At 40.7% G+C, this 25,815-nt stretch overlaps 1 protein-coding gene across 1 annotated transcript in view; it reads left to right on the top strand.

Moving 5' to 3' along the window:
• The window catches only part of LOC131700504 (protein FAM149A-like), a 35,848-nt gene that overhangs the window by 4,787 nt on the left and 5,246 nt on the right, over nt 1-25,815 (top strand). Inside the window, exons 5-14 of the mRNA XM_058998104.1 lie at nt 1,207-1,329; nt 2,746-2,916; nt 3,250-3,431; nt 12,927-13,081; nt 14,151-14,254; nt 14,577-14,804; nt 15,022-15,139; nt 18,539-18,667; nt 22,216-22,294; nt 25,251-25,403. Of these exons, the coding sequence (XP_058854087.1) occupies nt 1,207-1,329; nt 2,746-2,916; nt 3,250-3,431; nt 12,927-13,081; nt 14,151-14,254; nt 14,577-14,804; nt 15,022-15,139; nt 18,539-18,667; nt 22,216-22,294; nt 25,251-25,403 (1,442 nt within the window). The remainder of the gene's footprint in view (nt 1-1,206; nt 1,330-2,745; nt 2,917-3,249; nt 3,432-12,926; nt 13,082-14,150; nt 14,255-14,576; nt 14,805-15,021; nt 15,140-18,538; nt 18,668-22,215; nt 22,295-25,250; nt 25,404-25,815) is intronic.

Below are 25,815 nucleotides of genomic sequence, written 5' to 3'. Positions count from 1 at the left end.
ACTAATCCCTCCAGCTCATTCTAAGCATCTTTTAGCACTGCACCACTGACTAACTTCAATAAAAACTGACAGTGTACATTCGGCTTATAGACTACTCATGATAATACGAATTAGTGGTATGATGCTAAATTTGTTGCTGGTCCCTTGAAATTCGTGTTAACGAGAATTGACTGTTCTCCTGTAAGTATCATAACTTGTCAATGCGGCACCATTATCTATTATGTGTTAACTGTCTAGGCTACCAAGTTAATAATAATAATAATAATAATAATAATAATAATAATAATAATAATAATAATATCTTGCTAAAATCATTTAGTTTCAATTTTAAACAATCTTATATTCGCATTGTACACCAATGTGTACAGTGCAGCAGTGTGGTTTATTTTGTGTTACCATACCGGTAGCCTACAGGCTAAAGTAAAAAGAAAGGGTGCTAGGTGTTCATTTGATTTTACTACTGTACTGTATACTGTATAGGCCTACTGTACAGATTTATATTTTTTTCATATTGTAATGTGGGATGATTAGACTGGCCCAGAATTTCGCCTGGACCAGCAGGAGCCGTCCTCAATTGAGGTGCGATCTCAGACGTCTGTCAGGAATCAATCAAGGCCGGGTAATGGAGGGCCACCGACCCTCAGGAGAAAGATACAGTTGCAAAGGAGGCACTGGAGAAGCAGGAGAGAAAGACTAGCAGAACATTTAGTGAAAGATGGGCTTGGTCTATATAGTATTGGGTAGCCATTAGGGTTTAATGGTTTATTTTCAAATTAAAATACATACCTTTTTTACTGAAATTGTGAATCCTTTCAGAAGATCCTTTTTTTTTTTTAAATGTGTTATTTGAAAAAAAAATGTTTCTTGCATTCAGATTCACATTTTGAATGCTCTTTTTTGATGTCTGTGCTTTTGAATAGTTCGTTTGGTAGAGAAAAAACAGCTTAATCGTCCATCTTCTCTGCTCTGTCTTTGGTTGGCTTAGTGGCAAATGTGATTACTGTAACCATAGTACCATGCTCATGATACAGCCTTAGATGATGTTGCAAATCTACATTGTCAAAGCAGAAAAATGTGCCACCATCAGATGGATATTTCTATTAAATTCATAACGTTAAACAATTTGCTAGGTAAGAAGTATATCATTGTTGATTACTAAGTCAACAGCAATAGTATACTAATGTCTCTTCATTTGGCTCTCTGTAGGATTTTGGGAAGCCAGTTAGTATTACCAAGAGATGAAGGATTTCAGCACGTTCAGAAGAGAACATCCAGTTCTAAAACAATTCCATCACCAAGCTTCCTGGACAGCACCAATGACATGAAAGAGTAAATGCCATATCTTTTATGCTATTACATTGACAAAATATTTTGGACAACTTAAAGATGTTTGCTCAGTAAGCACATACTATTCAGAAAATACCTTGATTCTGTTGTGTAGGATACAGACCTGAAATGGTTCAAAGAGAACAACAGTATTAGCTTTTATCTGTACATCACATCACTTTGTCAGACAGGAAAGGGAAATTATTGTGAGAAGACAATGCAGCTAGAAATTCAGAGTCATGCAGTTAAAGGTAAATCATCTTGAGATCTTGATAATTAATTATTTATACTCATGTATAGACATAAGTGTCACCCGTGCACCTTTGACTGTACTTATACCTATGACAGGGGCAGAGGTTCAAAATTGGACAGATGGCAGAGGAAGGTATTAGAGTGTGGCTGGGGAATAGAGGGAGATCACACATCACTGTCAACATTTAGATAGCATTTGCTAGTTACTTAAAAATGCCAAACCACATTGGAGAACACATTATTTATCTAGCAGTTTTCACCAAAGTATACAAATAAAATGTCTTAATACATTCTGTCTGCTTTATAAACTCCACTCATTTACATCATAAGTGCTTGATGTTTATGGATGAATAATGTACTGCTGTATCCTGGAATGGATTACTGAAAAATAATCTTTCTGGTTAGGTAACTTTATTGGTTGCTTTTTTCCGTTGTAAAAACAAAAAGAAAGAGATGATGATGATTTGGAGTAAATAGCATTGTAAATCAAGTTTTCTTTACCATAATACTGTATTGGAAAAACAAATGTTATAAAGAGTCTATTGACAGCATAGCAACAGCAGCCTCTCTAAGCTGAATGACTAATGCGAAAGCAGCACTTCTTTTTTTATTAAAAAAAACAGGACCCTGAACAAGGAAAGACCAAAACCCTTATCATACCATAGCTATAACTACCAGGCGTGCTTGTTCTAGGAGAGAACAGTCTCCCTTTCTCAATCTTATCTTGGATGTTATCCTCTCTGAAGATTGTTATCTCCTTGCCCTGTAGTTACCACATATGAGTCTATGGCTGATGGGGTATTAGCACTTAAGTAAACAGTGAACAGATTTTCTGAGTTCGTCTGAATACTGTTGAACAGATTGTCAACGTTGCTGTCAGGAGAATTTCTTGGCTTGGCATACCTACTGCTCCATTTGAGAAATATGTTGTAGAATGAGGGTAACAAGAGTGTGTTGAACCAGCACATGGCCAGTATTTGCAGAGATGCATAAGTGTTCTGGAACATACAGTATAATACCATGTGTACTCCATGGGAGTTGATGTAGCAGTTTGAAGCAGCAGGTCTGTACCAAATGTGGGTATTTTTTCCTAAACGATTTTAGTACTACTGATGTCTGTTTTCTTTGTAATGTGTTTGCAAGGAGATGTTACACTTTATTTTACAGGCTGTGCCTTTGGGGTCAGAAGCTGGTTGCAACACACTCCCCAGTGCACAGTGCATTGGGCTCCAGAGAGACTTCATGTTCAGACCCTTCCCTCTACTCCTTCCTAGAGGAAGAGATTTATGAAGTGGATGGGAAAATAGAGGAGTACTTTGCTTTTGATACTAAAGAAATGTAAGTTACAACTAAGTTACAGTCTGCCTGTCTAGCTATCATTTTATCAGTTTAAGTGTAATACCGAAATAGACAACCCATTATGATAATTTAAGTAAATAAAGGCATTTCAATAATCAGTTGTTGGTATTGTGTAGTAATAGGCAACCCAAATATATTATACACTGTAATATAATGCAGCGTGAAGAATACAGTAGATAGAAGCACTTAATGCAGAAGTCTACAGCTTGAGTGAAGAAACTTTTCAACTCATATCGAATGAAACTATAGTGGTGACCATTAACCTACCTACCTGTCTGTCTGTCTGTATTTCTTTTTTTTTGTACTGATTAGTGATGACGAGGGCTTGGAATTTAGAAAAATTCCAAAGAAATGTAACCGGGGTGTTCCTCCTGTTTCGCCTAATGCTTGTATCAAAGATGCCGTCACAGCTGAAGTGTTTGATGATGTCTGGAGGGATGTGGTGGAAATTATAGGAGAGCTCATAAGGAAGCACTGGGAGAATGAACTCACAGGTACTTTATTTTAATAAAATGTGTAGTCTTTCTCTGGATTTAGTGATGCTTTTGGTAATAAGAAACATGTTACTTGGATTATTTGATGTCACTACATAATGCAAAAATAGTAACCCTTCCAAGTCCACAAATACAGTAACAAGGAAAATAAATATATCACTTTATTTATCTACTTCAGTATTTACTTTTATATTAAGGAAATGAAAGCATGGTATCATACATATCATTATAGTTAACAAATTAAAGTTTATATAAAATTCTTAACTATAAATGACCACATGCAAAATAGCTACCTCATGAAAATACAATATCAGTATTTATACACTTGTCAAATACACTGTCCATAGAGTATAAGGCCAACATGAGCAGCCGGGACGGTCTCTAATTCCTTAGGGAACTTGGCTGTGAAAATCTGCAGCACACCATCTGTTTTTCATAATGGCTCACAGTAAAGCACCAGTAATTTATGCAGTCTTTGTAGGGTGACCATATTTCCCTAAACTGAAAACGGGAAACTGGGTAGGAGATGGTCAGTGCTCAGCGGAGTTCACTTGCAGAAGGAATACAACAGATAAGGCAGTTTCATGTATTATATTTATATGTTAATATATGTTATAGTTTCATATATTTTACTTACAATTCAGTAGTTACTGGCATTGTTCCTTGTCTTGCTGCTTTCATTCAGGGTGTGAAGCTGCTTGATACCAGTTGTAATTCTCAGTGCTATGTTTCTGGGAGTTTGCTTGTTTTTCAGCAACTTGTCATCAAATGCAGTACAGTCCAGAGAAAAGTTAACTCCGATGCACAAGACAGCCTTCAGGGTGGAGACATTGAAATGTGATTTTTCAGGAGACCACACACCATTCATAATTGAAAAGTCACGTTAGTACCAGGCCACAGCACAAATTCCACAGCCTTGGCTAGATCTGCATATTGTACTGCATTACGGCCCATCTCTCAAAGTCTTCTGCCACCTTTCGGTGACGGGCGTTCTCTTACGGTTCCAGTCTGAAAGACAACTGGAGACAATTGATTTTGCACTGGACCACTGTGGCATATTCCTCAGCAGAGCCCAGTCAAACATTTTGGTGCACTCAAAGGCAGGTCTCCAGCGCTCTAAGTAGGACAGGCATGTTGTGTAAAAATTGTCGACTACATCATTGGTTCGTATTCAACAAGTGTGTGCAGTAGGTTCTTCTGTGTGACAAATCTTTCTCCAACCTCTCCGATAAGTGAACATGCAGGGAACGTATTTGCAGCGCAAATTGTCACCGACAAATCATTTTTCTCGATCGTTATCTTTTGGAAGGCCACAATTGAGTGGCTGGATCATCAAAGAGCTTCTTTAGCAGTGTCGGGCATTTGAAGAAAATATGCTTAAAGCCCATCGAAAATCAACTACATCTTGTCTATTGCTGGTCCTAATGAGAGTAATCGTGTGCTGCCATGCTCTAGTAATTTGAAATACTTGATTTCGACAAATCGACAGAAGCCTTTCAACTCTTCAACATGCACCGTGTAGATATGAAAGTATTTGTAAACCTTTACAATGAAGCTCTCCATGTCGAAAGGAAGACAGTCAACTGCAGTTTGGAGGCATTTATGCACAATATGTTCCTGTCACAAAGACGGCCGGAGTGGGTGGTGTCAGACCAGAGCCAGGAAATAAATAAACAGAGAGATGTGGTTTGGTGAAGCTGGGCGCGTGATCGCGCTCAGCATTTAATAAACAGAACAGAAAATAAAAGGTTTTAAACACAAAAACACAAGCACAAAACAGGACACGGCACTTGCGCCAAAATAAATAGACAAACAAAACGTACTAAACACTTAACAAATGGTGCATGGAGAGACAAACAAACACGGTGAGTACAACGCTAATATTTACGCTTTCTTTCACTATTTAGTTTCTCCTTCTCCACACCCGTTCTCCACTCTCGAACACCCAACCCCGACTGAATGAAATGTGCATCTATATATACTGTGCTGGGATTCAATTACTAATTACTTATTCACTTGAAACCCAGCACGTGAATTAATTCTGTGCAACCCCGTGCTCACATATTACATTTAACCAGCACGTGAAGTGATTTGTGCCCTCCTCGTGCCTAAATACAAATCTACATTTTTAAATCACACGTGAAACACAGACCCGTTTATATCCCGTGTACCAATGACTATACACCAACATTAACACACGCACGCAACATACAACACATAATATGCACACAGGGGCGGGGCACATTGCCACATATACCCCCCCCTGTGCAAAGCACAGATGGCCTCAACGGCCACCTCCCCCCTTAAAAATCCAGCAGTCCAGGACAAAGTCTCGGGCTGGGAAGGGAGGCTTCAGTGGGCCCATGGCTGGCCATGCTGTCAGCACCCCTGCCGGTAGTGGCACGGCTGACAGCCTGCTGGTCCACGCCTGCAGCGAAATTGCTGCGGGGGATGCTGGTCTCCTGACCTCTCCCACGATCTCCGGCAGCGAAACTGCTGCAGTGGGAGCAGGTCTCCTGACCTCCCCCACGATCTCTGGCAGCGAAACTGCTGCTGGGGTTGGTGGTCTCCAGACCTCCTCCCCCTTCTTCGTGGCCGACAGCTCCCCTTTCTGGGGCTCCGGCCACCGTACTCCCTGTGGTGGAGGTACGGGAAGCAGAGACAGCTCCTGCTGTTCTGCTTCTGGCAGTGGCGGAGGCAGAGGCAGCTCCTGCTCCTCTGCTCCTGGTGGTGGTGGAGGCAGAGGCAGCTCCTGCTCCTCTGATCCTGGTGGTGGCGGAGGCAGAGGCAGCTCCTGCTCCTCTGCTTCTGGAAGTGGCGGAGGCAGAGGCAGCTCCTGCTCCTCTGCTCCTGGAAGTGGCAGAGGCAGCTCCTGCTCCTCTGCTCCTGGCGGTGGTGGAGGCAGCTCCTGCTCCTCTGCTCCTGATGGTGGTGGAAGCAGAGGCAGCTCCTGCTTCTCTGCTCCTGGAAGTGGCGGAGGCAGAGGCAGCTCCTGCTCCTCTGCTCCTGGAAGTGGCGGAGGCAGAGGCAGCTCCTGCTGCTCTGCTCCTAGCGGTGGTGGAGGCAGTGGCAGCTCCTGCTGCTCTGCTCCTGCCGGTGGAGGTGGCGGAGGCAGAGGCAGCTCCTGCTGCTCTGCTCCTGCCGGTGAAGGTGGGAGCAGCGTGTAGTCTCCTGGCGACGAAGGTGGGAGCAGCGTGTAGTCTCCTGGCGACGGAGGTGGGAACAGCGTGTAGTCTCCCCCTTTTGCAGGGGACTGGTGCTGCTCTACCTCTCTTGCAGGGGACTGGTGCTGCTCTGCCTCTCTTGCAGGGGACTGGTGCGGCTCTGCCTCTCTTGCAGGGGACTGGCATTCTTCCTCTGCTGGTTGTGCAGGGGAAACCAGCAGGCATTCTTCTTCTGCTGGTTGTGATGGGGAAACCAGCAGGCATTCTTCCTCTGCTGGTTGTGCTGGGGAAACCAGCAGGCATTCTTCCTCTGCTGGTTGTGCTGGGGAAACCAGCAGGCATTCTTCCTCTGCTGGTTGTGCTGGGGAAACCAGCAGGCATTCTTGCTCTGCTGGTGAAGGTGGGAACAGCTGCCTCTCAGGCTTCGGATTCCCGCGGTCCCCTCGTCTGGGCGCTGGACGCTCGCGGTCCCCCCGTCTGGGCGCTGGACGCTCGCGGTCCCCCCGTCTGGGCACTGGACGCTCCTCTTCATACTGGGTGGGGCATATGGCTAACGTGTGCCCATAAGCCCCACAGCCAGGGCATGACTCTGCCGCGAGGTTCTTTAAAAAAACCTCCCAGCCATCATCCCAGACCTCCTCCCTTTTGGGCTGTGGACGCCCCGACTCCTCCCTTTTGGGCTGTGGACGTTCGGGCTCCCCCCACTCAGGCGTAGGACGTTCGGGCTCCTCCCGCTTGGGCTGTGGACGCTCTGGCTCCTCCAACTCAGGTACTGGCGAGCTGGCATAGGGCATCCCGACCAGTCGTATCCCCCTTCCTCACATCGCCCGCACCAGCTCAGTGGCACCTCGGAGCAGTCCCTCCAGCGGTGATCCACCTTTCCGCACCAGGTGCACCAGAGGAACAGGTTCTCTGGCTCCTCTGGCCGCTGTTGCAGGTGTGGTTGGGGCGGTGGGAGCAGCAGTCTACCTCCCCCTGCTGGTGGTGGATACTGAGGCGACCCCTGCTCCTCCCTCTCCTGATGGACAGGGCAGCAGGCCACGAAGTGCTCACCTCTGCAGATGGGGCATAGTTGGGGTAGCTGTCCGAGGGGGTACCAGGGGCAGTTGGTGCTGGAATGCCCAGGCTCAGCGCAGCAGTAACACCCGGGCTGCTGTTCCTCCGGCTGGTGTTGTGGTTGCTGCTGCAGCTTTCCTTTCCCCCTTCTCCTCCTCCTCCTCCTCACCTTGGAAGGGGGAGAGCGCCACCGTGTGTCTGTAGACCCCACAGGCCATGCACCAACCTTGGTCCTTGAGGCCCCCGAGGAGGTCCTCCAGGTCAAGCTGGGCGCGTGATCATGCTCAGCATTTAATAAACAGAACAGAAAATAAAAGGTTTTAAACACAAAAACACAAGCACAAAACAGGACACGGCACTTGCGCCAAAATAAATAGACAAACAAAACGTACTAAGCACTTAACAAACGGTGCACGGAGAGACAAACAAACACGGTGAGTACAACACTTATATTTACGCTTTCTTTCACTATTTAGTTTCTCCTTCTCCACACCCGTTCTCCACTCTCGAACACCCAACCCCGACTGAATGAAAATGTGCATCTATATATACTGTTGTGCTGGGATTCAATTACTAATTACTTATTCACTTGAATCCCAGCACGTGAATTAATTCTGTGCAACCCCGTGCTCACATATTACATTTAACCAGCACGTGAAGTGATTTGTGCCCTCCTCGTGCCTAAATACAAATCTACATTTTTAAATCACACGTGAAACACAGACCCGTTTATATCCCGTGTACCAATGACTATACACCAACATTAACACATGCACGCAACATACAACACATAATATGCACACAGGGGCGGGGCACATTGCCACAGTTCCCCACACCCAATACCGAAGATCTCTTTTCCTAAGTTGGCCTGGCGCTTCCGCCACAAATTATTTTTCCCACCATGTCTGGCACCAGTAAAGTTAGTGTTGGTGTTGTCTGCACAAATTCCAACAATCTTGTCACTAAGAGAGTACTTCTCAATGACTTGCTGGATGAATGCACACTGTAAATCAGATGTTTTTCTGGGTAGAGACCAAAACTTGATAATTTTTGTACAAACTCCACTCAGTGGGAGAAAATACCATACAAGAACAGGAAATAATTTTCGCTCCTTTTTGTTCGACACGTCCACACTAAGCGTAATAAAGGAACACTTGTCCAACTCAAGCTGCACTTCTTCAATGGATAAAGACATTGCAAATGATTGCCTCAGATTTTGTGCGAGCAGATGAAAACTAGGTACAGTTTCTTAGTTAATTGTGTACAGTCACTCGACCGAAAACTGTGTTTGTGCCACACTGAGGGATAAGGAAACACTCCCTCACTGGCAAAAGCTTTTTCAGCTTTTGTGTCTTGTCTCACAAAAAATCCTGAAACACTAGCCGTTGAGCACTTGTGTTTCTTGCTTTTGAAGGTGCTGGGTAATGTCATTTCAGCCGCCGTGGGCAATGCAGAAATGTGCTCCACACTTCTCGCATACAACTTTCCTGTTGTCCGATGTTGAAATGTCTTTTTTTTTAAAAAACATAAGAACATAAGAAATTCTAGAACGAGAAAAGGCCATTCGGCCCACCTGTGCTCGCTTAGTGCAAGCATGGTCCATTAACACTTAGGAGAGGAAAAACTAAAAACCCGAACCATTTAGTTAGTAGGGGAAATGAAACCTCTGGGAATCCGTGATAAACGGACTGCTCTTCCTCCAGGTGGCTAGCTAAAGGTTGTATTATGGCTACAGAGAGGGTTACACAGCATTGTTCATGACAGCACCCAGTCTATTCTTGAAGGATCCGATAGTCTGTGCTTCAACAACTCTGTCCGGCAGCCTGTTCCAATGGTTCACCACCCTTTCCGTGAAAAAGCTCCTTTTCCACTCGGTTCTGAATATGCCCTTCTTCAGCTTCAACCTGTGGCCCCTGGTTCTGTTCTCTGTGGCCTGTGAAAAATAATTATCAGCAGTTACTTTGTTAAACCCCTTGACAATTTTAAATATCTCTATTAATTCGCCTCTGGTTCTCCTTTCTAGGCTATACAGGAATAAATCGTGTTGCTCTCCTCTACTCTCCAATGCCTCAATGTCTTTCTTATGATACTGAAATTCTACTGGCATATCTATATGATATGTTTTTGGAGGTCTTCATTAAAATTACACAGACATTTCTAATACATATTTATAACAATAAATGACCACACTCTACTAATGCTTCTAACTACACAGATACGCACAAGCCCAAACAAAAGACACACGCATCATGTGTGCAACATATGATCTTTAGTGTATCTTTCATGACTTCCCTGGAGATGTGTGCTATGAGTTAATGAACAGAATGAATGCCAGTATGAAGGGTAGAGCTTATAGTGTTGAGGTAAGTCACCACTAAATTGATCCAAATACTTTTTTTTACTGTATCCTGGATGGTCTGAATAATAAAAACAGATTTATTACAAGTAGAATAGTATATTCAGAATAGTCTATTCAGAATAGAATACAACTCATCAGTTGGAATGAGAACATGGGACAAATGCCCAGTTTTGCCAAAAAAGCTGTGAGGTCCGGGACAGGGCTTAAAAAGGAGACTGTTCCGTCCAAAACAGGATATACGCTCTCCCAAAGTCTTTGGTATATAAGCACCAGCACATAAGCTGTTAAAATCACATTTCCATAGAAACTATCCTCATTAGTAGGGTAAAAATAAAACTCAGATGCTGCATAGTTTTTTTTTTTTTTAAACCAACCGTAATAGGCAACAATCCACACCCATGGCTTCAATGTATTTCTAAAATGGAGGCACCTGTCTGTATGCACCGTATAATACTCATTAATGTTACGCTATACCTTGAGAACAGAACAGATAATGTAATTATTTTGGTTCTGGCTTCTGATTAGTTGGGCTATTGAAGGATATGTTGACTGGATATCAGTTAATCCAATGACTTTTAACACTTTATTCCTTTATTGCTCATAGAGTGTTTGAATGACAATTTTAAACAACAGTATTGATAATCTTTCGCAACACCTATAGATTGACCAGCAGAATTTCAAAGTGCATCTCTTGAGCAAGCAGAAAAGCCCCTGTTACATTTGGTATCTGTAATAAAAATTTTACTATTTAATCATGTTATTAATGTAGAAAAACATCCAAGGGGGAATCAAACGCACAAATAAGAGAGGATGAAAAGTGTTTTTTGCAGCTTCAAGAATTAAAACGTATTAAAGTAAGAACAATGTTCAGCATCTGTTACCCTGTACTATAACTGACACATTGTGTTCCCCAATGTTATGATGGATAAATGATACCATTTATTAAGGTTTAAATGTATATTATATTGGTTATAAGGATTTGTCCAAATCTAAATGTAACCATTGCACTGGAGAATTCTGTCTGTCTGTTCTCTGACCACCCCCCCCACACACACACTTATGCTAGCTTCAAAGACTCCCTGCTGGGAGCACAAACTAGTTTTATTTTTTGAATAAACAAAAATGGTCTGTGACAGGGTCTTACGTCACATGCGTGGGTCACCGCTGTTTAAGCAATACAGAGAGACAACTGGGGGGTGGATTTGAAACGCCGGCACAGGCGCGCAGGATTTATTACTACAAACAGAAATGAAAGTAAAGGTGGTCATGTGACGTTACCAGCCATGGTAATGCACAGAGGACACATACAGCAAGCTGTACAAAAGGCAAAAATAAAACACAGTACAAAAACTACAAATAAAAGGTGCCCCAGAGGGCGAGCGCTAGCCTTAAAACGAGGCGTCCCGCTCCAGGAACCGGCTACACTACGTAACCCTCGCTATACATCACATGGGATCACAATCCCCTAACTAACCTACTCATGAGCCGGTATTCATACAACGACTCGTGCTGCTTCATACGGCCTTGGCTGGGCATTGCCTTCACAAGCACCGCTTGCAGTCTCAGGGTTGCGTAGCTGTCGTTCCTGCAGAGCAGACCCTCTCCTCCCGAGTATACGCCGCTCCCCTCTGGCATGGCGTTGCAGTCGCCGCTCCCCTCTGGCATGGCGTTACAGTCACCCCGAACCATCTCCCGCGGATGCTTTTGAACTGACGGACACTCGGTCAAGACCCGCCCACCTGCTGATTGAGGTCCAGCACAGCCAATCACTTGCTGCCCTTCCCCTCAACCAAACCTAGCAGGCAGCAAGTCTCAATCTAGCGCCCGTCTGGAAACAATAATTCAATTAAACAAATCAACTCCAAAACGACACACAATAAACCCATTTCCCCACACAAATTACACAAACACTAATTTACACACGTGCAGGGCAATCACCCTGCTACAGTCTGCTTATGACAATTAGTCTTTGGAGGATACTTCCAAGACTGGCCCACTTGTGGATCAATGATATCTGTTGACATTAACATTTATAGTGATATTCTAACAGATGTTGATCAAAGTAAGTTGGATGTAGCTATGCGATAGGAGAGCTGCTGCTTCCCTTCTTTTCAATTATCTCAAAAAGCTGGCTCTTAACTCTGCACACCTACAAGCAATAAGGATGAGAGACCTTTGAAAGCTACAGCCTACCATCTGAGTAACTACGACAACAAGCTTCCAGCCTGCCATCTGACCTGCTGAAAGAAATCTTCATGCTTGTGTCCAACTAAAAGTAACTTATCCTGCAACACACTGCTGCTTGTTTTAAACCACAGAAAGCTTCATTCTTGTATCCTGCTGGACGTTTCTATCAACAATCTAACAAGGCCATGACCAAGAATTCATTTATTTGAGGAAATCACAAAAAAAAATCTTTTAAACCATTGGGAACCAGATCATTTGTTGGACTTTGCAAAATCTTTGGAACCACTAGGAGTGAACAACTTTGTTAAAAGACTCTTTTAAACCTAATTCTAAATGAAAGTTTGGTAACTATATGACGATTTATTGAATTTCTTGGTGCATAGAACATTTGTAAAATTGAAATAAACAAAAGTAATTTTACTTTTGAACTGTTATCTGATTTTATTTTTGGATATTAAAAGTACTGTTAAGATATGATACCTATTATGTTAAAGGGGAATATTATTTAAAATATTAAATCAGCCATATTCTACTAACAGAAAAATGATATATTGAAGATATATATTAATCTTGGTATTTACATTGACTGGTAAGAGTTAGATAATATTGTCTTTTGAGATGCTGTAAATAATTTATATACTAACCTATGTAGTAAATATCTGCTACAATGTGAATAACAAAAAAAAAAAATTAAGTGTAAATGTTCCCTTTTGTTGTCTGTGGTTATAGATGAGGATACACAAATGGTTAACCTAGAAACTCCAGGTGGCAAATTGTTACCTGTGCCTGCATCCCATGTGACAGTCGACACCTTCAGTATTCCACCTTCAAGGGGCTCAGAGTCAAGGAGTACATCCTTCTGGTCAAATGTTACCCCATCACAGGTATGAATTTCTGGTATTACTAAAATGGCAGAAAGAAAAAGGTATTCACTGATCCAGCTGTTTTAAAGAAACACACAGTTTTTAAAATGAGTAGGACTGTGTGTAATGAATCTTTTGATTATATATGCAGTTTAACCATACTGTGGAATAATAAGTCATTACAACTTATCAGTGGGAACTACACTATAAATCTATTGAAGAGTGTACACAAAAGCATAATGAAACTATACAATAAAAGTAATGTAATAAATATACAATTCATTAGCTTACAGGTAACATACATTCCACAGGGAAAATTGAAATGCCAAACTTTGAATAAAGACTTTATTCTCTTTATGATACTTCTAGTGACTTCTGTCAAGAATGGCTAAGGCAGCCTGTATCTAAATATTCAAAACTAAAAGGCAAGATGTGGATTTTAAGTCAATTTTGTGTTTCTTTTATTGGCTTTTTAGACACTTTTTTTTTACACCAGCAGCACTAGTTTGTGCAGCAGAGCTACCCCTTACCGGCATTCAGTGTCTAGGGCTTTACATAAAAATAATGTTTTGTTATTTGAGTAAACTAAAGATATGTCTTAGACTGGTCTTGGATGTTTTGAGAAAGTATTGAAAAAGAGACTTTTCAAAATCAGATTAGGTTTTTATTCCCCACTGGTATATAGTGGAGCTGATCGTGAGTACATGTTTCCATATTTCAGGTGAACTGCTAGTCCAGTCATCATGAAACTTGGTGTTAATATTATTGTGCATACATTATTGAGAATGTCAGGTTCACGATAGCTATCTCTCTGTACATCTGTATGGCACACATATTGCTTATCAAATTGCGATTAAACATTTCATTTCTAATTCTTATTCTATGCTATTATAATTGAGTCTTTACATTAAGTTAAAAATGCGATGTATGATCAGGGCAACTAGATGCACACTAATCAAGTTTATTACAGTCAGCAAGATGTAATAAAATAAAACAGATTAACTGCATACACAATCAAAATAAATTGCATTCCAGAACCAGGTAGTTCACTAATCATCTTACTCATTAGAAAAAAAATGTTTTCCTTCAGACCTCTCGTATGTCAAGTTCGTTCCACAGTAGTTTGAAAGGTGTTATGACTATACAAGCCAAACCCCTGCAACAGAGGCATGCTGGATTAACTGAGAAGACACTGTAAGTACATTTTTTTTCTGTAAATTGACAAGAACAAATATATAGAAGATACATAATGGTTCTAAGTGGATAAAGTAAAAAAAAAAAAAGGAGTGAGGGAAGTTTTGTGATGTAGCATTAGAAACATTTTGTATGGACTCAACAAATAAATATACACCTTTTCATGTCTGTACCAGGGATCCCCACCATTTACGATTTTTACACACAATAATTGTATAAGTTGTCTTTTAATATTGTACAGCTAAATGAGTTTCAAATGCTGTTCTTTTACAAACATGTTATTGTATATGCTGGTAATTAATTGTGTATTAACTTTATGCAGTTGCAACCAAGATGAGAAGCACCTAAGTATGGGTCCCAGTGTTCTGACCTCAGCTCGGAACCGACTGGGCCGACTGCAAGACCACAGTATTTTATCTTCATCCAAAAGGATGCAAACAGCTTCATGCAAACCAGTAGCTCAGCGCAAGCTGACAGTGCTCAGCTCAGATGCACTCCGGTCCAAGACCCGCAACGCTTACAGAGATGAAGTTCTCACAGGAACAAAACTGTAAGATCAAAAAATGAACACTTTCGATGAGCACACCAAAAATGTCATCTGTTACTGATCATTGAGATTTGTTTTTTAGCAGCTTTGTTAAGAAAATAGCCTCTATTTATAGTTGTAATGTGCTACAATATTGTGGCTAGTAAACTGCAAATATAAAATCCATATATAGATATATGCTTATATAAATAATTTTTTTTTATAATCTTGAATATTACAGGAAAACTGGTACTGGTTGCTTATCCTCCCCGTCGGTACATACTACAAGGAAAAAACATTTGCCACCCATTCATTTAGAAACATTGGAAAATAATCTGTCAGTGCCTCGTAATCTGCTGGTAGGTATATAAGGATGTGTAATACTTGTCCTTAAGGATACTAGGCTTCAGGAAAGACAACATAGATTATTGGTACAGTTAGGGCTGGCCTTACCTCTTTGTGGGCAGTATGCGGTGGACAATGGGCCTTATGTCACACCTAAAAACTTTGCTATAAATTCAGTAACTCTCAAGATCCCAAATGAACTTCTTTTGCTTTTTGTGCCACTAAATTATTATGTTTTCCTGGCTTTTGAGCATTTCATTAACTTCTGCTCTCCTTTTTCTCTTTTGAGATCCAGAGAGGTATTTACGCCCCCAGTCTCTCGCTGCCACTGCCTGAACCCATAAATATTGTAGATTGTTTTTAGTTATTAAGATGACTAGAGCGATTATCAATTTTGTTATGTGACAACGCTGTTTAATCGTGAAATATCTTGAAATACCTATTTTTAGACTGTGAAATGCTGTGAAATAAGCAATGTTTTACATTGAAAAAATACAGCCCTAATTATAATACCCACACACAAGTACATTTTAGAAATACAGTAGATGTCGCTCATTAGCAATCCTGATATAAACAACTTTCGGTTATTATCAACATTTTTGTGGGAACCAGTCCCGTCCCATAGACTTTAACGCTAACGGATTTTGGATATTAACAACGGTATCCCGCTTAATAACTTTTTCAAAAGTTCCATGGTTACAGAATGAGCGGGAATGCAAAACGGGCACGCATTTCAGCTTCCCTGTATACATCATAACATCATAACATACTGAATTTACCCCTGTATTATGAAAACTGCAGATAGCCTACACAGTATTTAGTAGACGAGGACACTCTGTACATTTTATATTTGCTGATTGTTTATGTGTAGGCCTAATGGCTTCCAAACGTGTAGACCTGTCTATAACCGATAAAGTTCAGATTCTGGGGGCTCTACGTGAACCCGGAGCTAAGCAAGTGCACGTAGCAGAAAAGTCGGGCATTTCAAAATCTGCCGTTTGCCGCATTCTAAAGGTGAGTGACAACATTATCAGGGAGTATGAAAACAGCACAAACTGAGGCCTTAAGCGCCAACGTGACGGAAAGGAGGCAGACATTGCCGATGCTTTATGACTCTGGTACTGTCAGAAACTAGCGCAAGGTCTCCGGACCAATTCTGAAACAAAAAGCGACTCAGCTAGCAATAGAGCGGGGAAAGGAGTTCAATCTGTCAGATGGGTGGCTCAGTCGTTGGAAACCCGATACAACGTGGTTCAATGGAAAGAACACAACGAGAAACACAAAGCTGAACTTCCAGCGGCTGCTGAATGGATAACAAACACCTTACCCTGGATTTTACACGAGTTCCAGCCATGGAACAACCGCTCTGTTCTACCGGGGCCTTCCAGACAAGGGACTTGGTTTGAGGGGGGAAGTGTTTATAGGAGGTATAAAAAGCCATGGACCACATTACATTGATGTGCTGTACAAACGGATGGGACAGAGAAGCGCCGTCTTTTCTTGATTGGAAAAAGTAAAAGCCCTCGCTGTTTTCCAAAAGATCGCTCGCACCTTCCGTTGATCTACAGGAATTCTGGAAATGCCTGGATGACAAGTTCACTGTTTACAGAGTGGCTGAAAAATTGCAACAGGGAGCTAATGCTACAAGACCGTCACATTTGCCTTTTAAGTGACAACTGCCCAGCTCATTCACGCAACATTGAACTGTCTCACATTGTGTTGCACTTTTTTCCACCGAACACGACCTCTGTTATGCAACCGATGGACATGGGGGTCATTAAAAACTTAAAAGGCCACCACCGCTCTCGTCTCAGTGCACGCAGTATTGCCTGTCTGGATACTGACCCACAGCAGCGAGCGATGGATGCTGTGAAAAAGATAACGCTTCTTGATACACTTCACCTAGTTAAAGAGTCTTGGGCCGCTGTTCTCCCCGAGACTTCAGAAAGGGGGGGTTTGTGTGTGCCACAGACAGCGAGGAGCAGATTGATATTGATGCGCTTGCTGATGTTGCCATTCCTGACAATCTCACAGCTGAGGAGTGTTGAGGAGTTTGACAGTCAGGAGGAGACGGCAGGTGAGCTCACAGATGCAGAACTTTTGGAGGCAGTAACAGTTGACAGGCACCTACAGGTGGAAGAAGTGGAAGAAATAGAAGTGGATACTGCACCAGAACATTCACTGAAAGAACAGTTGCAGGCAGTGGACACTTTTCACAGGATATGCCAGAATCATGGCTTTGAAAACGGCAATGAAGCTGCTCGGAAAATTGAGAGGGATTTACATTTAGAGGTGGCAAATCTTAAAAAGCAAGCAACATTGGACAGCTATTTTTAAAATTGTGCTTGATTATTAAATGTAAGTACAGTATCAACAGTTTATTTTTCTCTAAGGACATTGGTAGTACAGTACGTTGTTGCAGAGTACAGCAGATTAACGTTACAGATATTAGCCTACTGTACTTTTTTCAAAACACATTTGCCCATTAGAGTTTACAATGGTTTATTCTTGTATTTTGTAACGTCTATCTCAGTGATGTTCTCTTAAAACACATATTTCAGTGATGTGCTTCCTAAAAGTACTGTGCATATAGTTGCTCGAAACTGGAAATTAACTTGAAACTGTGGCGTTCCGCTTATTAACAACTTCGGTTATTAACAACTTTTGGCTGGGAACTGAGGGGTTGATAATAAGCGGCATCTACTGTACAATCAGTGGGCACAGGCGTGCAGTCTCCCAAAACGTAAAGTATGGGTTGTTTATGAACAGGCTCTCAATAACAAATTCCAGGTAGATTACAAAGTTCTGCTACTGAACCACACCGAGTTTGGTTACACAGCAACGCACTTGTCCAGTAAGAAACGGTTGCATAGGCCTAAGGTCAACCCTGGGTACAGTGTAATTCGGTGTGGCCATTGTGGGATGATAACCACTACACTGTTACCTCCATCAAAAGAGGTGCCATTCTCCATATGTTATGATACTGGGATGCTTTGTTGTTCCTATTTTTTTCTGATGAAATTGATTTCTCTCTTGCCATCATTCATCTGTTTCTGCACAAAGCAAGGCAGCATAAGCAATGGGAATGTGAGCTTTCATTTTACCCTCAAGCCTTCACTGGAGGTACTAGCCTCTTTGGGAATGAGAGATAACAACCCAGTCCCCATTCATTTGTGACCAGATTTAAACCCAGGCCTCCAGCACTTTAATTCACTATGTCATCTCATACCATGAATAAAACAGATATCCTGGTTTGTTATTGATTTTAGAAGATACTGTTACATTGGCATCTACCTGCAATCGAAATCTGCATTTGAAATAGTCCAGCATTTATTTACATTTTAATAAAACAGAGTTTTATTGATTTAATGTACAATACTTTGATTAACATTGACCTTATTTTTTGATTCCAGCGTAGAGGGAGGAACCCACACAGCAGAGAGTCCAGGGCCGTTCCTGAAAGCACAGGTCAACAGCCTCTCGGGGAACGGCCCATTGCTTTGGACCATTCCTCAAGGCCAAATACAACACACACTTTCAGGGTAGGCATGTTTATTGCAAGCTTTGTGTGTACAAAGTTGAGGATTCTAGTAAATGCTAGTACAAAGCTATGTAACCACTCATAACAACAACTCAATTAAAAACAGTAGGGTCAAAACTGCATGCAACATTGAAACCTCCAAGAAAAATAAATTACTAAACAAAATGTATGCTGCTGTAAGCTTTGTATAGCTGTGTAGAAATGGGTCCAGCATTTGCTACTGGTCCCACATATTACTTTGCATGCCATACTTTGACAAAACATACTGCATATTGTGTAGATTTTGATTAATTTAAACTATAATACAAAAACTGTATTTTATAAATGGGATATGTGCTTTAAAAAAGAGCTTACCCAGGTACATTTATCCGTTTGTGCAGTGGTGCTCTTGAGAACACAAGGTCAGGGGTGAAATTCTGCCAGTACTCAGTACCAGGATTTATTTTAATGCCAATGGCAGTGGATGACCTATTTACCTTAGTTCTTGGCAGCAAGTTGGTGCCAATCATTATTAAACCAATTGGTCAGTCTCATCTGCCTAAGGATTTATATGATTGGTCAATAACGTTATCAAAATAATGTGCTGTCGGTACCCTTCCCTGATATCGACTACTAATTCTCTGTTGCAGGAATGGAAAGTAAAAGATGGTTGTTCATAAAATGAATGACATCTGATGTAAGTTTACTATTCTGAAATGTTTAATTTAGTCTGCTTGTCACAGGGTCCCTTTTAGCCAAGTCCCCGGGATTAAATAAAGAAAATCATCCGAAGTCAAACTTTCTTTTTTAATAACAAGAGTTCAGTTTATTTATAAAAGGAAACAACGTTCACCTTCTAATGCAGCAAACCACTTTGCAAATATTTGCTGTGAAAAATAAATAAAAATATCAAAACAATATAAATCAAGAGATAAACAAAAATAACTAACTTTCAAAATAAAATAAATTTGTATAGATTGTACTATACTTCCCTATAGCCCCAGCTTTGGGAAATCACAGCAAAAATCTGTGTCGTAATTAGCCCTCTTTATACCTGCTTAACCCCGCCCACTTTTACAGGTGCAATTCATTCACTTTAATGAGATTGTTACCTTAAAGGTAAAGCACCCTAAACCATAACAGGAAGGCAATACACAGGAAATAACAATACACATAACAAACAACAATTAAGAAACTAATTCAGATATATAAATATAAAAACATGAAATAATTACAGACTTAAACTATACACAAGACCGGTGGTCGTCCAGTGCCTGTTTATAAAAATATAATGCCTGCAGGCATTGTAGAACTGTTCCCAAGGGTGGGTTTTCATGATGCAGTATACACAAAGACATACAATGACCAACAACACAGAGTGAAGAAGAAGAACAAGCGTTTGGAAAACTTTTTCAAAAACAAATGTCTTTTATTTATCTGTGTCTTCCGGGACAACAGCTAGTGATGATGTGGACAGTGATAGATATGTTACTGGAATACAGGTAAGTCGGCGGTTTCCTGAAATTCCTTTATCAGGGTCTTATTTTAAACAAAAGAAAAGTTATAGTGTGGCAGGGTGTGCAATGGTCCCCATCACACTCCTGATTTCATATTTTAGTTTTTTTCTTTAAACCTTAAAAACAATGAATATGATGGAATTTGTAAAATATAGCTGTTTTCTGTGAAATAAAATCCATTTCAAAGTAAAGTATGTGTATCAATGCATTCTGGGAACAGCTCTACAGAGAAAAATAATATATCTTTGTTTTCTTAATGTACATAATGACTTTAAAAACCAAGTTATTGAGTTTTTGAATGTTACTCGCATAAAGATAAAAAAAAATCAAGTCGTGCTTGTGTCCACGCTAGCTACGTAAAGTTTTACGGTGTTAAATTAAACTCTTCATAAATCCAGTTGATTAATGGAAGTTGATTGACCATTCCGTGAGAAAAAAAATGCTACTTATTGTAAATTTGTGTGTTAATCGGGTGGCATGAACGAGGGCTCCTCCCCGTTTCCTTCCTACCAATAACATCTGCTAATCCGCTATTTAAACCCCTCACTTCCCAACCTTAGAAGCCCTGACGCCGCTGGATTCGTCCTCCTCAAGGAAGGTTCTCCGTGAATCAAGGGAGACCCCTGGCCAAATGTATCTATCACTGTCAAATCCCCATTCTCTCACCTCTAGGTTCCCCTTGAGGGAATTATCGGTTTCTTCCCAGTCTTGGAGACTGATCCGTTCGGTCTCACCTCCACGAGGGCAGCTCTCCGTGAGCCAAGGGGAATCTCCTTACTCTTCTCTAATTTATAAGCACATATACAGTATATTACCAATTCCTGAGGTCTCTTCCATGCAGCCCTCATGTCCAGTGAATAGTAATTATCTGATAAAAGTCTAAAAGTCTAGCTGAAACTTTCTTTACAAGTGTGAAATATATATTTTTTAATCACGAGCAGCTGTTAAATAACAACAATAATGTACAATTTTAAAAAAAATATTTGTGTATCTAGATTTATAAAGATATAGATTGTATATCTGAAAGCATCACTTCTCCAACCAAATGTTGACTGTAGGTAAACACACCCAGCATTCTCCCTTTCTCTTAACAGACGAAACATGTTGCATTTTTAAAAGGTTTAATACTGATTCACAATGCAGAGTGGTAAAATGTTCATTTAAGTATTTGCCGTGCTGACTAGCAAATCTGTTTAAAAAAGATTGCCAGGAAGTGTGTGTGGGGGAAGATGATCACGCCATGATGAAAAAATCAATTGAAGGTGTACAGTATGTGTAACACTCACATAATTCCATCACATTCACTCTCGTTCAGCTTTGAGTATCCTTTTTTTTGGAATAGTTCATGATAATTAATCGAGATAGAAACACAACAGAGAAGCACCTAGAATATATTATTGGTTAAGTAATACGTAAAAGAAATAACAGGGATATATGTTCCAAATTTGTCTGTTACAGCCCCTGTATTTCAGCCCCTGTTGTGTAATGTTTGACCTTTTTGTATAATTTTTATAACACAGTTGTTTTTTTTTATACACTTTTTTTTATAACATCACCATCAGCATTTTAGGACATCTTCAAACAAAGCTTCCCCTCTTCAGCAATTGCTGCATAGTGTAATATATCTTAATGCTTGTCATTTAAGGTTTAACTTAGATGTTATATTACAGTACATGACTGAGTGATACATGCAGAGGATACAAAGCTTTCAGTATTTTCAGCTTCTTTGTTTATGATGAATTGGTTATATTCTATCAGTTATTTTTTAGGTTTATTTTGTATTAAAAATGTACTGTGTACCGATATTTATACATTTTACAAGTATTTATTCACTGGCACTCAATTTGTCTAATTTTTTTTTAATGTTTACACCTGGCTGCGGATATGAATACCTGCACTTTTTTTGTTGAGAATTTCACCCCTGAGCAAGGTTACTAGTTCTAGCATATACCATATACACATTTTTTTGAACTATTGTCTGTACAATGCATGTACAAAAATGATAGATAGCTGAAACAGAGATGTGAAAATACATCTTTATTTTCTCTTTCAGTCGGACACGCCATTTAAAAGGTCTTTCACCCCTTTGGATTTTGCTTGCCGCACTCGGACCGGGAGAGGATCTTGTACAGGTGAAGACACTGATACTGAAAGACTTCTGGTCTTGTCGTTGCATTGGATACATTTATTTTAGTATTACTACATATACCACCATTGACTGTTTTTAAAGTTATGGGTGCCAGGTAAAGTTGATTCACATTTTGAGAAGTAGATTACAGCACATGGAACAGGAGTCATTATCTCTTGGCTTGGGCTTATTCACAGGTTTGACACCACAAGCTGCTAAAGTCATGAGTTGTGATGAAGGCATTGTTTTATGTATAGACAAGCTTAACTGCGTATGTTGTTCAAGACATTTATGCCACAATTGTAATTTTCTTAACTTATCCTCATATGAAGTTTGGCCTCATTGACCTTTTGTTACATAAGAATGTAAGATAAGATAAAGCTTGCTTGTTTAAATGAATTAACTGTACACTGGAGAAAAGACACAAATTGAAATATGTTTGCAGCATTATCATGCAATACATTATGTTGATAGTAAAGGTGTGGAATGTAATTTCCAGCCTCAAGTAACTCCAAAATATCAAGCTAGTTGATTTTGTTATGTGGAGGGGTTTACTGTATATGGGTCAGTTGTGGGCCCCTATAAAACTATATGATATTTTAGGAAATCACAGTTGCACACCCATAATGATCATTCATAAAGCCTCCTTCCTCATGACATTTATATAAACTCCACTACTACTGTAGAACAGGGGTAGGCAACCCTGGTCCTGGAGTGCCACAATCCTGCTGGCTCGCCTCGACAACTTAGAAATTTAGACTCTTTTAGCACAGTGAACGATTGGCTTGAAGTTAAATCTAGCTCTGTAGTTAGGAATCTTGGTGTGGTCTTTGACCCTAGCCTTACTTTCGAGTCACATATCCGCAATGTCACCAAGGTATCCTTTTTTCACCTTCGTAACATTGCTCGTCTGCACCCTATGTTGTCTGTGCCTGATGCAGAAAGGCTAGTTCATGCCTTTGTTTCTTCCCGGCTTGATTATTGCAACGTGTTGTTTGCAGGTGTCTCCAAGGCTGCTATTAGCAGGCTACCATATACTCAGAACTCTGCTGCTCGCATTTTAACTGGCACTAAACTGGGTGCCCATATTACACCGGTTCTTGCTTCTCTGCACTGTTTGCTGGTTGAGAGCAGGACTGATTTTAAAATACTGTTGTTAACCTATAAGGCTCTGAACGGTTTAGCTCCATGTTACATTGTTGAATTGCTTACACGTTACACACCCGTACGTAATCTACGTTCTTCATCCTCGGGTTTATTGACAATACCCAAAACTAAGCTTCGCTCAATGGGCAATAGGGCTTTTTGCCGCTATGCGCCCAAACTTTGGAACGACATTCCTCAATCTATCAGGGATGCTAAGTCCGTTGTTGCTTTTAAAAAACAGTTAAAGACACACTTTTACGAACCAGAAGTGTCTGTGGCACTCCAGGACCAGGGTTGCCTACCCCTGCTGTAGAAAGTGCATTTCTAATCTGAGCCACTAGCTCAGGGGTGGGCAATTCTGGTCCTGGAGGGCCGGTGTCCCTCCTGGCTTTTGTTCCAACTGTGTTCTAAATTACTTAATTAGACCAATAATTGGTAATAATTGGTCCAATTAAGTAATTTAGGGCAAAGTTGGAACAAAAGCCAGGAGGGACACCGGCCCTTCAGGACCGGAATTGCCCACCCCTGCACTAGATAGTGGAATTATAAATCTGTAAATTCTAAGCAAAATCTTTTTGACTTATTTTCTCTTGTAACCAGAATAAAGTTAATGTAAATGCAGCATCATACTCCATATAGCAACAAGGTATAATGCCCTCCTTTGTCCTTTTGACTTATTTGCAGTCAGGCAAATTTTCCCATAATATAATTAAACTTTGCTTATTAGAATGGATTGGCATCTCAGTTCATTAAATTAAAAAGATAAATACAACTAGGTACTGAAAGAGAGCTATGCACTAAAGAGCTAGCTGCACAGGAAAGTAATCTTATGTTGATGATCAGCTGTAGGGCAGAGGTGGGCAATTCCGGTCCTGGGGGGCTGATGTCCCTCCTGGTGTTTGTTCCAACTGTTCCAATTAAGCTTCTAATAAACACTTAATTGGTCCAATTAAGTAATTAGGGAACAGTTGGAACAAAAACCAGTAGGGACACTGGCCCTCCAGGACCAGAATTGCCCACCACTGTGCTAGGGGAACCCATTACATTCTCCCCTTGCTGAGTCAGGATTGTAGACCCCTGTCATATGGCATTATGGCAGGACAGAAGCCCTGCTGCTGTACATAGTGTGTGTGGGAATGTAAGGTTGGCAGGGATGGGGTTAAATCTGTCCCTACCAGTATTCACAGGTGTGGCCATTCCCCAGTTAGGTAATTGGTGCTAACTGGGGAGTGGCCATACAAGGAATGGGAAATCCTTTGTCTGGTAGAGGGAGGAGTTTGGAGGTAATTGTGTTTACAACTATTTAATCTTTTGTTTAAACCTTTTATTTATTTCTTTAAATAAACTTGCACACCAGTGCTTAAACTGCAGCTTTCTGTCTCTGGGTCAAATTCCTGCTGGTAGCCAGCCTGGGCTGTGACGCTACCCTGTCACCGGCATCAATGTAAAGACTCAGTGTGGTGTAGTGGTTAGGGCTCTGGACTCTTGACCGGAGGGTTGTGGGTTCAATCCCCAGTGGGGGACACTGCTGTTGTACCCTTGAGCAAGGTACTTTACCTAGATTGCTCCAGTAAAAACCCAACTGTATAAATGGGTAATTGTATGTAAAAATAATGTGATATCTGTATAATGTGAAATAATGTGATATGTTGTAACAATTGTAAGTCGCCCTGGATAAGGGCGTCTGCTAAGAAATAAATAATAATAATACTGACTCGGCATCTCAGCTGATTGTATTAAATGGTAGGATGAACCCATTACAGTATGTAAATGTAAATAACTACAATGTGATCTATATTTTTTAAACTTTTTAGCTGACCATGCGGGTATCGGTGTGACTGGAGTCAGCGTTGGAATTTCTTGTTCCGGTTCCACTAACTTCTCTGAACCTCTGCATCATCAACAACGGCAGCTTTTAAATCACACCTTCATTGAGGGTGAAGAAGAGAAGTGCCAACCACCATGGGGTAAGCTTTTCATGTATAACACTGTTGTAAGAATAATGATTAGTATATAACCAATGAAGATGTGGAGCCTGAACTGATAGATTGTGTAAAGACATAGGGGTCCCACAGCCATTCAGACTCTGGCAGTTTACATAGCATAGCTCTTTACACCTTCAAACAGTAGGGACCACTTTCTGCAACAATTATGATTAAAACCCTTTGTTTTATGGATAACACTGCTGTTTTTAAAAGTAAGAAAGTTTGGCTTGTGTTATATATTGAAATGGTAGTTCCTTTTTTTTTGCAATTTGTGCAGTTTGTCGCTTTTAATTTAGTAGTAATTTTCAACGATACACCTTATTAACACATTTTAATGTGTGGTTCTTCAGTTTAATGAAAACATATTTTTATTCCTCATTGTATGTTGTTTGTG

Source organism: Acipenser ruthenus, chromosome 2, assembly GCF_902713425.1.
Source record: "Acipenser ruthenus chromosome 2, fAciRut3.2 maternal haplotype, whole genome shotgun sequence".
NCBI lineage: Eukaryota > Metazoa > Chordata > Actinopteri > Acipenseriformes > Acipenseridae > Acipenser > Acipenser ruthenus.
This window is presented reverse-complemented; position numbering and strand designations above follow the sequence as displayed.